This window comes from Vitis vinifera, chromosome 14 (genome assembly GCF_030704535.1).
Source record: "Vitis vinifera cultivar Pinot Noir 40024 chromosome 14, ASM3070453v1".
Lineage (NCBI taxonomy): Eukaryota > Viridiplantae > Streptophyta > Magnoliopsida > Vitales > Vitaceae > Vitis > Vitis vinifera.
The window spans coordinates 9380782-9394935 of NC_081818.1; the positions used below are offsets into that span (position 1 = coordinate 9380782).

Below are 14154 nucleotides of genomic sequence, written 5' to 3' on the forward strand. Positions count from 1 at the left end.
TTCACAAGGGAACTATAAAGAAGAACATCAATTTGTCACATCACGTGTAAAAATGTATTTCTATAAACCAAAAATGAGTTACATCATTAATTTAATTTTCCTTCAAGATTCCACTCCACACACCATAAACCAATAATGAGTTATACCATTAATTTAATTTGCCTTAAAAATTCTACTCTACAAACTATAAGCCACGAATGAGTTGTATCGTTAATTTAATTTCCTTTTCTTCTAAAGATTTTATTATTGATCATTTAAAACTTTTTACAATTTTAAATTACATAATTACAATCTTTATTTCTTATTAAATGATATGTAAGTATGTATCTTCATGTTTTCAAACTTCCATTCAAGAAATTCATGTCTCAAATTTCCAAAATTAAGACCACTTCCCATTTACAATTCTCTACTCCTTCAATTAATCAAATGAACATGAAGGGAAACCTTATTCTTTACTATGCTTCCCTGCATCAGCTTTGATGATCCTTTGAAAGCAGAATTTAACATAAGGTTCTTTCTTTGCTCATATGTTTGCTGGTCCATTTTCTTGAAATAGATCTCCAATTTTAGAATTTCATCAACAAACACGTGGTACTTGAAAAAGCTTGAAAGGATTGCTACTCTCAAGATTAGGATGCCAATAACCACTTCACTTAACACTTTCTAAATTTTCGTTATATTGACTTAAAAGCAAAGAAATTGGAAGCTATATTCTTGAATTATAAGCATTAGAAAATCAATTGAGCAACCGACTAGGTAGAATAACATTGACAAGAATCTGATCACATTCCATTACCACTCTTCCACCAGTCAATTTTCCCTCAAATTGAGCTTTTTAGAACTCAACTATAGCCTGTACAAGAAATTCAAATACAAAACAATGATTCAGAATCACGTTAACAAACCTTATATTCTTAACAGAATATTCTAACCCAAAATATGTTCATAAATAAGGTTCATCCCAGCCATGAATCATCTTGGGTTGAACCTTATTTCAACAAAAATATGTTCATAATTTTCGAATGGAGCATCAATCCAAGCTGGAAAAATTAGTTCGGAGACTGACCTTTCTCTTAGTAACAGCCATGGCATCCCGAGGCCTATGAGTACTCAGGAGTCCATTAAAATTATGTTGGATAACGAAAAAAATGCAGGAAATTGCAACTACTAGTCCAACCTCATGCACATAGAACAATCCAAAATTTCATCTGACCACCTGAACTGAAGCTTGTGAGGTTTGGCAAACACACAAGTACCATGTGTTGTAATTTGCAGAAAACAATCTCATCTGCTCCTTCCCCTCCTTCATTTTCAACTACTACTTCCATCATAAGTGATCCACCTATTTTGAGTTTTTTGAGTTTTACCAGCCTTTCAGCTACCGAGGGTGATATCAAACTTCTCAGACTGCCACAAGACCACACATCTAGAGTATCTAGATTTTGGAAAGATACTGAGCATGGTGCCAAATTTATCAAACTGTCACAATTCCACACTTCAAGACTCTCTAGACTTTGCAAATCAAGGCCTGGTTTGGAGTTTTCTTTCCATAAATGGGTCAGCCCTGGAAGATCACGCAACCATATTTCCTTAACCGTCCAAGCCTCTTGGCTTGATTTTCCTCGTCACGTCCTTCAATTTGGAATATCTCTTTGACTGAACTACATCTTTTCACGTTAAGTTTTTCCAGATTATGTAGTCTTTGAAGCATAAAGGAAGGAATGACAACCAAAATATCTCCATATTCACATACATTCAGAACTCTTAGTCCGCAAAAGGAATTAACTGGAAATTGATCTTGCCATATTTCTGTAGTGTCATTGTAATCCAATGTTAATTCCTCCAAGTTAGGGAATGCAACTTGATAAATGGCTCAAACAAAACAGATTTGTTCTGTCAATTAAAACAAGTATACAAATAACATATGCATATCTACAAAGAGGAGCTGTTTTATTTCTCTAACCCAAGCAAAGAACATGGCAAAATAATCAATTCACAGAAGATGCAATGGACAGCCACCTCTCAATGTCTAATTAGGATCATTTGGCATTTGAGAAGTTCAGTGCAAGGTGTAAATCACTTTAATAAAAATGGATTGGAATGGTGGTGCAGAATTGTTTACTATCAGTCGGCTGGTTATATAATAGTTCTAAAAATTAAATAATCTCTGAAAACCAATAAAATTTACTATAAATTGCAATATTGGTTTGAACTATATAGACTAGTCATATAAATTCCTCTCACAAGAAAGGATTAGGTCAAATTTTAGCTTAAAAGTTCAACTGCGATAGGGTGAAACAAAGAAATCTAGGATCCTCTATAAAGAACTTCTGGATCAAGTGGGGGCCAACAATCGTGTTGCCAGCATGTTGTTTTGGTCTCTGCATCCACCTTTTCAGGTCAAGTTATTAGTTTACTTGTACTGAAAGACCTCCTCAATCAGATAAATTCAATTGCATAATATAATTAATTGAAGTCTCCCACTAGTTTCTTTGAAGGGATGTCTAGAAAATTCATGAATAGTCTCTGATTGGACGGGTTTTATAAACATATATAAGGGTTGGCAAAACTGAAAAAATAGTGGCAAGGGAGCAATCCAATACATGATCTGCTGAGCAAGCTAATTGTGATTGCTACAATAACATGAAAAATTTAATATACAATTAAACAAAACTTGACAATTATGAAACTTGATGAGGTGAATCACATCCAAAAAGGTTTGGGACCTTACCTGTTGCACCAAGAAAAGGGGCTGGTGAATCAGCATATCAAGATTTCCCATATGATGTATTTGTTGGAATGTTGGAGTTTCAAATGCAAATAAATCGACTTCAGGGCACTCACGCACCTTCAGTTCTTTCAACAATGGCCACTGTGAAGTATGTGCCCCTGGGTAGAAACTCCTAAGTTGATGTAGATGGGAGAGTCTGAGAGAGGTTACTTTAGGGAATACAAACTTAGCTGCTGTCTCGACTCCATTGTCCTTTGCAACAATTACCTCTATCGCACAAGACCACACTTGCAGTTCCTGAAGTTGCACTAGATCTCTGACTAAAGATGCTGGAAAAAGGTTTTTCAATCTCTGACATTGATCAATCATTACTGATTTAAAGTTTTGAAAAGTGAGAATTCCATGGGGTTCCTTATTCCATATCTGCTTAACCTTTGGCAGAAATTGTAGAATCAATTTACTCAACTGAGTGACTGCTACAGCTTCCTTCACATTTATCCTTTCCATATCAAAAACCTCTTCTAATGAACTACAATCCACTGCTTTCAGAAACTGTACTCTGTAAACTTTTCAACATACTGGATGGAAAAATATTCAGCAGTCGTCCACAGGATGCCACCTTCACATCTTTAAGTTTGGCGAAGGAATCTTGAGGAAGTTGGTTGTGCCATATCTTTTTTACATTATCCAGTCCTGAGATGTTTAATAGCTCCAAGCTAGGCAACGCAGCCTGCGGAGTTCATCCCACCGTTTTGTTATTTATATATTTTGAATAATTTGACATAAAGACAATATAAGGCAAAAGGTTAATAGAAGAAAATTATCCATGTCTAGAACCAGCTAGAATTGGGGCAAGAAAAAAAAAACATAATAATTTCATCACTTCATCTTCTCAGAAATATTCAAAATATTGCTTATGAAGTTGCCATCAATGCTATCAATACCATTGAAATCAAAATTCCATGTTCCAGGTGACTGTTTGGTTATGAGGTGTCCTTACCATCTAAGAAAGAACTTTTTAAAGAGAAAACATGCATCATTTGATCTCAATGCATCAATTTAAGTCCAAGGCACTGACTAGCATTTGATCTTGGTCTATACTGATTCAAATATTCAGATACAATAAAGAAAAAGACAAGGAGGAGGATCCTACAATTGCTAAATTTTGTCATTTTTCTTGCCAATTTCACATGAATTATTTTGTTAGCTGAGCAGAGGAATTCACATTTACAGCTGAAATTTTGTGGATGGAAAACAAATTCCAGATCCCAGAAAATGATTAGAAGCACCTCTCAATAGCATTTATGTACAAATGGTGGAAAAACTTATCGGAAGCAACAAGATACTCGGTCATCTTATAAACCCTAAATCCACCTTTCCTTAAAACCAAAAAAAAAAAAAACTAAAGTTCTACCTTAACATTATTATAGGCAACTACTTTGGGCTGTCCTGTATATGTTTACCAGAGATCCCCATTGAAGAGGGGGTGGAGGGAATGTACATGCTTAAAAAAGTTGAATTCCATCACCTAAAATAATTAGAATTTTAAGGAAAAAAAATCTGTCAACGAATAACAGAATTTGGATGAAATTCATTCTAATATGAATAGAAAACTGTCATACAATTAAAATATTCCAGAAGCAAGATTTAATCTAAATTTTCTTTCTTTTCATTCCAAATTTGATTTTAAACAGTATTATAAGGAAATTTAATATCATAAGAAGTAAAAAGAAAAGGATTCTAAGAGAGAACTGACCTTCTCATTAAAGAGCACTGCAACTGGGATATCATCTGCAGAATCAAACCTTTTTAGAACATGATATGCTTGATAGAAACTTGTTAGGCTGGGTAAAGATTCTAGTGAAAGATGGATTAACTTAGGAAATATGATAGTGCCCATAAGACCCAAGGCCATAGAAGCAGGGAAAAGGTTTCTCAAGCTCCCACATTTGTGTACTTTTAACCATTTCAGGTTTTGGAAGCACAGAATGTGTCGAGGGTCCTTGTTGCATATATGTCTCAACATAGGCAAACCAATTAAACTCAGTTTTTCTAACTTAGGCAGTAGCCCAACAGGTCCATCATCAACATTTTGCCCTTCAAGATCAAATACTTCTTCAAATTGTTTACAGTTTTCCACTATTAGTACTTCCAAATTCTGTAAGTTTTGAAGCAAACTGGGTGGGAGTACTTTCAACAGTGAAGCACAATTCTTTATCTTCAGGGACCGGAGGTTGCAGAAGGAAAGTAGGAGTTGACCATGCCAACCCTCCTGTAACATGAGAAACTTGGAGAGCATAAGAACAATGGTATATTGAATCATTTGTATATGCCAAACTACTGAGGACAAGGCATAATACTGCAATAAATATAGTGAAAATAATTATCATGACAGCTGTAATCTCAAATAAAATTAGAGTTTTCTATCAAGCATGTTTACAGTTTCCAGAAATGTTATAAATGATATGCAATTTCTCAAAACTTTAGGCATTTGTAGTTTCTGTCAAGATTTTTGTACACATATATATACATACACACATATTGTGCATGTGTTTATATATGGATTTTATACTAAGCTCTCCAGAGCTAATGGTCTGGTATTTGGACATCGCACCAAGACAAGACTCACTGGGTCTATTTGGATTGTGAACAGTTTTCTGTTACATCAATGGATAAACCTTAAATCTTTGCACAGTTTTCCCTTTGAACCCAGAGTTTCAAATATTAAAACAAAACATGTAACCTACAAAAGGCAAGATGTCATGTCATATTTTCCTTTCATTTATTAATAGGTTGGGTATTAGTTGAAACTCATTCTCTTAAAGTCTTAGAAGAAGAGACATTAACAGTGATAATTTTTGGGATATAAATGAAGGGAGACCTATTGACCCAAATCAATTGAGTGGCAAGTCCTGAAATTTTTTTCCAAAAATAGCAATTTTTTAAACTGAAGAGATTCAAAAATAAAATGACTAGCTAGAAAGTATTATTGAGCTATGACATACCAGTTGGTTGAAAACCGATGTCTGATTATCAAGTTCACCCTCTGAACAAATGCCGTTGAACCTTACATTAGTTGTTGGTGACCTCTTCGTGGTGGAAGGCATTGCTTTCCCTTCTAAGCAGAAATTTCTGAACTTCGGTAAATGTTGTAATGTCAAGTATCTCAGCTCAGTGAACAAAATTGCATCAACAGCATCATCTCCATCTTCTTTTCCTTGTGCAACCATCTTATACATGTTTTTGCATCTAGTTATTTCTATTTTTTCAAGTCTTGAAAGGCCTCTAGCCATAGACATTGAAAAGAGGAATTTTAAACCATCGCAATGTTCCACTTTTACAATTCTTAAATAACTAAAGGACCCTACTAGAAGTTGGCCATGACATACTTCTTGCAAGTTAATCAACTGATTGAGAAATAATGACTCCAGAACAGGAAAAGCACAAGGTGACAGAATTGGATCCATTGAATTCATGATATGTTGCATCTCTGGACTTCTTTCAACATGGAGATGCTTTAATTGAAGAAAACCTTCCCTATCTAACTTGGGAAGAACATTTGCAGCACCACTCAGTTCACGCAAGTGTAGATCTTTTGCTCCTTTCAACAGTAAGCTAATACCATCAGCTAGATGAAGGCTTGTATCGAGTTTACTGAGCTTCAATGTTTTTGTGGTTGGACAATTTTTATCCTAGCTCCAGACATCACCTATAAATATTCTATATCTTATCAACTTCTCAAACAGGATGTCTGTCAGCAACAGTTTGGCATCTGGTATTTGTATGTCTAAAGTAGTTAAATGGGGCAAATATTTTAACTCAGCAATGGAAGCATTACTTTTTCCTTCCACCTCCCATTGAGTAAAACTATTTTCCATGCACAAATTTTCTAATTTGGACAAGCTTGATATGATGTTTGGTGGAATTTCTCTAAGTTTGGAACAGTCCCGCAAATCAAACAGCCTTAGATGGGTCAACTGCGCTATTTCTCTGGGCAACTTTTCAATATTCGAACCCATAAAGCTAAGAAATTCTAGTTTCTTTAGCTCTACAATTATCGAGATGTCTCCTAACTTGCACCAATTCAAACTCAATGTTCAAAGATTTGTAAGGCAATTGAGTGATGAAGGTAGTGATGTAAAATGCATATTAGAAAGGTCTAAAACTTTGAGTTTTTTCATCCCTTCAAAAAATGTCTCTGGGATTTTCAAATGATAATCAATGGTGTGATAGAATAAAAAATGTTCAAGTTCCGGACATACCAATCCTATAGGAAGCTCACAAATATCATTGTAAGCCAGAGAGATCTTGGTGCAGGTTTGGAGTTCATCCATCTTTGGCCACTCTGCCAATTCATCTTCTCACAGAGAAAATACATGATGGACCTTGGATACAATTGCTATGGCAACATCACGAACAACATCATGCATTCTAACAAATGAATTGTGGCCAGTGTCTAGTAACAGCTTTGAAGCTTTGAGGCTATCGACCAATGTATCAATTCTATTTTTTGCCTCTCCCAATGTATTAGTTCCTTGAAACAATCGCAGACCCATACCATATTTCAATAAATCACAAAGTAAGAACAAGGACTTAACTTCATCACCCTCCAAGTGTTTGTAGCTCAACTCCAGAGTTGAGTATACCATTGCATCCATTCCTTTAATGTTTGTTGGGATAGACCTCTTTAGTTGTCGCAAGGCATCCTCCCATATAGACAAACCCTTGTTTTTTAATGCCTTTGACACTGTTACGATTGCAATTGGCAAACCTGCACATTCTTTTGCTACATCAATCGCTATGGATTGCAAATTTGGCTCCTCAATGGAATCACCTGCCATCTTCTTAAATAAAATCAATGCTTCTTCTTCTTGTAAATGTTCAACAGGGAAATCCTTTTGAGTACCCATCTCATTGGACAATACATGTTTATTTCTAGAGGTGAGCACCATTTTACATCCCTTACGATCATCTCCAAAAGGAATTCCCACTTTCTCCAGATCGAGTTCAGTCCAAATATCATCCAAAATGATGAGGATCTTCTTCACTTTCTTCAACCTCTCACATAGTCGAGCCGCTCTTCCCATTTCACTCTCCTCCTCAAATTTCAAACCAAGCATGTCTGCAAGTTCACCTTGAATTTTTTTCAACTCAGGAGTGGAAGATATATAAGCCATAACCACCTTGTCAAATAACTTCTCTTCTTCAGCTTGTTTAGCTACTTGTTTCATCAGTGTGGTCTTCCCCACACTAGCCATTCCCCATACCCCAATGATATTGACATGAGCATCCCTCAAGGCCTCCATAATTTCATCCAAAGTAGTCATTCTTGATTCTAAAGCTTCATGACCTTTGAAAGGCGCAGATCCTATCCCTGGCAGAGGAGCACGATATGATACCCTCTCAAATTTTCCATCTCCTTGGATTTCAGCAACAACCCTTGCCCTCTTCTTCGCTTCCCTGCTCAGCTGGTATTGTGACTTCAAATTTGGACAGGACCCATTGAAACAGCTCTGGTTTGCTTTCTTCTCAAGCTCAAAAAATTTGCCAGCCTCTTCCATGAACCCACTAACACGTAAAAGCCACTTGTCAACATCAGCTTCAATTTCATCCCCATTCCTAATAGCTTCATCTACAGATCGCTCCAACCTAGCCCTGACATCCCCCAGCTTCTCAACTTGTTGCCTGAGATCATCAATGTTGCTGCGGTAGTTAAACAGATAGCCAAATGAACGTCCAATTGGAGCGACTAGGTACTCTGCAACTTTTGCTGCAATCGTAACAACAATTTCCTCCATTTCCTATTTGGGATTTCCCACTTTTTCTCCTCCAGGAAACCAGATGACAAAAAATACCAGCAGTGCGGATTCAATGAAAGGGTCTTTACTTTTAGCAAGCAAAGGGCCTCAAAGGACTATGGGTCAAGAGAGAACTTATGCAATTGGATTCAATGTGACAAAAGGATAAAAGGAAAAGGAAATGAAAGGTTTTAGAAAGCAAAGAAGGAGATGGGGGCACTAACCAGCAGAATGGAAATGAAAATGAAAATCAGCCGTGGGTATGCCCTCTCAATTATTCAAAGTTCCAACCATATCCATCGATGGGTTCTCTCAGTTGGTCAAGTTATCATTACAATTTCTGAGTTTTTTATTACTGTCTTTAATGTTATTATCTATTTTCTCACAGTAGTTGAGATTTTGATTTCACTCTTCTTGGAAAGCTTACCATGCTGTGCTTTGGTGGCATTTTTCAACCACAAGCCACTGTCTTCACAACTCTACTTGGATTAAGGAAAGTGAAGAAAAATGAAAATAAAAGTAGAACCTTCTACCAGGCTGCTGCTATGAATTATAGTCAAGGAAGACTACAAAGGAAAAACAAAATTGGAAGGAGAAGCAACTTGGTCAATTCTGGCTTCTTGTTTGCTCCTACCACATCAAATAAGACAACACTCAACTAATTAAAATTAATTTGCCTACTAAAATTTTCCAACTTTATTAGCAATGAAGCCATCTCATTTGACCAAAATAAAAATAAAAATTGGAATCTCTTATCCTTTGTGTATAAACCATTTGTGAGCCCATCATTATATAGTTTTCAATTTTTGTTAATTTATTCACATTTTGTATCGTCTTTTTATTATTTATTTTTTCCAAAAGAAATGAGCTAATAATTTATCTATGAACCCGATACATGTACGATATTAAAAACTTTTTTTTTCTTATTTGATGTAAAATATCATACTAATTGGAAGTCGATTATTTTATAATATTTATGATATATATTATACAACATAATAATATTTATTTCATTTATTCTTTTTTTTTATTTATTAATTTTAAAGAAAAAGTAAAATTAAAACTATTAAAGGGTATGATAAGTCAATTTATTGATTTAATATGACTTAATGACTTAATTTAAGTGATTAATTAAATATTTTAAATATATTTGATAAAATAATTTAATATATTACAACTTAAAATTATAATTGATTGAGTAATTCAACTTAACCAATTAATATAATTTAATAACTTAAAAATAGTTTAATTCAAAGACAATTTTAAGTAATTAAATAATAAATATTAAATTTTACCAAATAAAATTTTGTTTCATTTACTATTTAAATTTAAGTATAAATATATAAAAAAAAGTTTGAAAAAAATATTATGGATTGATATGGAATAATATAATCTGATCTACCTAACTAATTTGAATCTAATTCAACCAACTTAAACTCGGAATAATCTTATAAACAAAAGAGATTGAATTGATTTTGAGTGAAGTACTCAAGGTTAGAGTTAGACTTTGAATTGGGTTGAATTTAAGTTCATTATTTTTTAATTCAACCACCAACCTAATCCAACCCTGTCCTGATTTCAGCCCTAATTGTAATTGGTTCCTATTTTAATCTTAATTAGGAATTCAAACCAAGTAATGAATACTGAGACATAGGATGTGTTCCAATCCAGAAACATGACCGAACGGCGTAACAATGAGGACCTCTCTCGACAGGTTGAGATGCCGAGGGATGCCAGAGCTAGGCAGCAGCAGCAGCCTGTGGATGGGGCTCTTAGGAATGGACATAGAATCAGACTGATGTTTGGAAGTGGTTGACACATGCAGGCTGATGGGTTCATACGAGGTGGTGCTAGCAATTTCCTAGAAGACGAGAAAGAAGCACAGAAGAGTCCTTTCAATGGGTTGTGTCCTAGTTTGAAGGCCCGGCAGCTATGAGCCTATGAGCTAAGCAGGTAAGCAAGGAAGCTTTCAAATCCATGGAGATTGGCCATTCTGAGAGTGGATCGTTTCGTCTTTCGAGGAAAAGTTATTTCCTGGTCCACTGACTTGTATGCGGTAAGGAAAAAGATGGCATTGTGCGTGTGCAAAGTTCGCCGAAATTCATTTTCCAAGTTCTCTTGCTGACATGTTTGATACGCGGGGATGAAGGCTATAAACGGACACATCTATTTTCCTTTTTGTCATTTTACTTTATATTTGGGGGTTATGCTAAGGTACCGGAAAGTGGTTTTTCGGTACCATACCCACTTTTTTGGGCTCACAAGATGAAGACACATGGCATGGAAAAATAATAAAAAAGTAAACAAAACCAATTCTTCAGGTTGGTAACCGGTTGCCATGGGAATTAATCCCATGCAACACACATTTTTACATCCATTACAATAACCAATTATAAATTCCTGTTTAATGTAATTATTTTGTTTGGGGAATTTTTTTTGTGCAACAGAAAAATAAAGAGAAATTTGAAAAAATAAATAGCAGTTTTTTTTTTGTAATATAAAGTGATTAAACCCAAGATAAAAATTAAATTTTAAATAAAAAAAATTCAAACTAATTTGGTGATAAAATTTATAAATTAAGGAAAAGTAAATATAATTTATTTTAACATCAAATAATTTATTGACAAAATTTGAAAAATATTTGAAGTGTGAAAAGCAATATAATTTGTTTATGAAGTGAAAAAAAAAAAAGAAAAAATATAAATAAATGAGATAAAATATAAATATTAAATTTATATTAAATTAATTGTGTACTAATTATTAATTGATAATATATGACCAAATTATTTCTTAGCGTTTAAATTGAATTACAGAAAAAAATTAGTTGAAATATTGAAAATACGAAAAATGTATAATTACTAACCATATGGAAATACAAACGCCTCACAATATTTTTTCGTACATTTCCATTTTGAATTTTGAAGAATCCATTTCACACCCTCATACAAGCGGAAAATGGTGAGGATTTCTCACAGTCTTCGTACCCCGTCCAATTTTATAATATTTTTGGATTTGGATTTTTCCGGGACTCATTCAAACACCGCCTAAGTGGAATCAACCTATTTAAACAATATCCAAGGCAAATGAAGTCCAAAAAAAATTTTAAAACTTCAAAGAAGTGGAGATTTGGGAGAGTATGAAGAATGTGAGGATTCCTCACATTCTGCGTATCTTCTCTAATTTTTTAATATTTTTGGCTTTTAATTTTACCGGGACTCATTCGAACACCACCTAAGTGGAATCAACCTATTTAGACAATATCCAAGGCATATGAAGTCCAACAAAATTTTTAAAACTTCAAATAAGTGAAGATTTGGGAGGGTACGAAGAATGTGAGGATTCCTCACATTGTTCGGACCTTTTCTAATTTTTTAGTATTTTTAGCTTTTAATTTTTTCGGGACTTATTCGAACACCGCCAAAGTGGAATCAACCTATTCAAGCAATATCCAAGGCATATGATGCCCCAAAAAATTTTAAAAAATCCAAAGAAGTGGAGATTTGGGAGGGTACGAAGAATGTGAGGATTCCTCACATTCTTCGTACCCTTGTGAATTTTTTAGTATTTTTCGATTTCGATTTTTCCGGATATCATTTTGACCACCTTCTAAGTGTAACGGATCTATTCAAGCAACATCCAATCCATAGGATGCCCCAAAAAATTTTAAAAAGTCCAAAGAAGTGGAGATTTGGGAGGGTACGAAGAATGTGAGGAATCCTCACATTCTTCGTACCCTTGTGAATTTTTTAGTATTTCTCGATTTCGATTTTTCCGGATGTCATTTGACCACCTTCTAAGTGTAACGGACCTATTCAAGCAACATCCAAGCCATATGATGCCCCAAAAAATTTTAAAAAGTCCAAAGAAGTGGAGATTTGGGAAGGTATGAAGAATGTGAGCAATCCTCACATTCTTCGTACCCTTGTGAATTTTTTAGTATTTTTCGATTTCGATTTTTCCGGATGTCATTTGACCACCTTCTAAGTGTAACGGACCTATTCAAGCAACATCCAAGTCATATGATGCCCCAAAAAATTTTAAAAAGTCCAAAGAAGTGGAGATTTGGGAGGATACGAAGAATGTGAGGATTCCTCACATTCTTCGTACCCTTGTGAATTTTTTAGTATTTTTTGATTACGATTTTTCCGGATGTCATTTGACCACCTTCTAAGTGTAACGGACCTATTCAAGCAACATCCAAGCCATAGGATGCCCCAAAAAATTTTAAAAAGTCCAAAGAAGTGGAGATTTGGGAGGGTATGAAGAATGTGAGGATTCCTCACATTCTTCGTACCCTTGTTAATTTTTTAGTATTTTTCGATTTCGATTTTTCCGGATGTCATTTGACCACCTTCTAAGTGTAACGGACCTATTCAAGCAACATCCAAGCCATATGATGCCCCAAAAAATTTTAACAAGTCCAAAGAAGTGGAGATTTGGGAGGGTACGAAGAATGTGAGGATTCCTCACATTCTTCGTACCCATGTGAATTTTTTAGTATTTTTCGATTTCGATTTTTCCGGATGTCATTTGACCACCTTCTAAGTGTAACGGACCTATTCAAGCAACATCCAAGCCATAGGATGCCCCAAAAAATTTTAAAAAGTCCAAAGAAGTGGAGATTTGGGAGGGTACGAAGAATGTGAGGATTCCTCACATTCTTCGTACCCTTGTGAATTTTTTAGTATTTTTCGATTTCGATTTTTCCGGATGTCATTTGACCACCTTCTAAGTGTAACGGACCTATTCAAGCAACATCCAATCCATAGGAAGCCCCAAAAAATTTTAAAAAGTTCAAAGAAGTGGAGATTTGGGAGGGTATGAAGAATGTGAGGATTCCTCACATTCTTCGTACCCTTGTGAATTTTTTAGTATTTTTCGATTTCGATTTTTTCGGATGTCATTTGACCACCTTCTAAGTGTAACGGACCTATTCAAGACACACCCAAGTCATATGATGCCCCAAAAAATTTTAAAAAGTCCAAAGAAGTGGAGATTTGGGAGGGTACGAAGAATGTGAGGATTCCTCACATTCTTCGTACCCTTGTGAATTTTTTAGTATTTTTCGATTTCGATTTTTCCGGATGTCATTTGACCACCTTCTAAGTGTAACGGACCTATTCAAGCAACATCCAAGCCATAGGATGCCCCAAAAAATTTTAAAAAGTCCAAAGAAGTGGAGATTTGGGAGGGTACGAAGAATGTGAGGATTCCTCACATTCTTCGTACCCTTGTGAATTTTTTAGTATTTTTCGATTTCGATTTTTCCGGATGTCATTTGACCACCTTCTAAGTGTAACGGACCTATTCAAGCAACATCCAAGCCATATGATGCCCCAAAAAATTTTAAAAAGTCCAAAGAAGTGGAGATTTGGGAGGGTACGAAGAATGTGAGGATTCCTCACATTCTTCGTACCCTTGTGAATTTTTTAGTATTTTTCGATTTCGATTTTTCCGGATGTCATTTGACCACCTTCTAAGTGTAACGGACCTATTCAAGCAACATCCAAGCCATAGGATGCCCCAAAAAATTTTAAAAAGTCCAAAGAAGTGGAGATTTGGGAGGGTACGAAGAATGTGAGGATTCCTCACATTCTTCGTACCCTTGTTAATTTTTTAGTATTT

At 35.0% G+C, this 14154-nt stretch overlaps 1 protein-coding gene across 1 annotated transcript; it reads right to left on the reverse strand.

Annotated features, from left to right (window-relative positions):
• Positions 1-856: 856 nt before the first annotated feature.
• On the reverse strand, positions 857-8835 carry LOC104877448 (disease resistance protein At4g27190-like). Its single transcript, XM_010661977.3, has 3 exons — positions 5737-8835; positions 4488-5003; positions 857-3461 (listed from the first exon to the last, which is right to left on the reverse strand). The coding sequence occupies exon 1, from the start codon at positions 8527-8529 to the stop codon at positions 7093-7095; it is 1437 nt and encodes a 478-aa protein (XP_010660279.3). The 5' UTR covers positions 8530-8835; the 3' UTR covers positions 857-3461; positions 4488-5003; positions 5737-7092.
• Between the last annotated feature and the right edge of the window lie 5319 nt (positions 8836-14154).

Bases quoted from the DNA above. Each gene is read 5' to 3' on its own strand.
- LOC104877448 (XM_010661977.3), bottom strand. From the start codon at position 8,529: ATGGAGGAAATTGTTGTTACGATTGCAGCAAAAGTTGCAGAGTACCTA.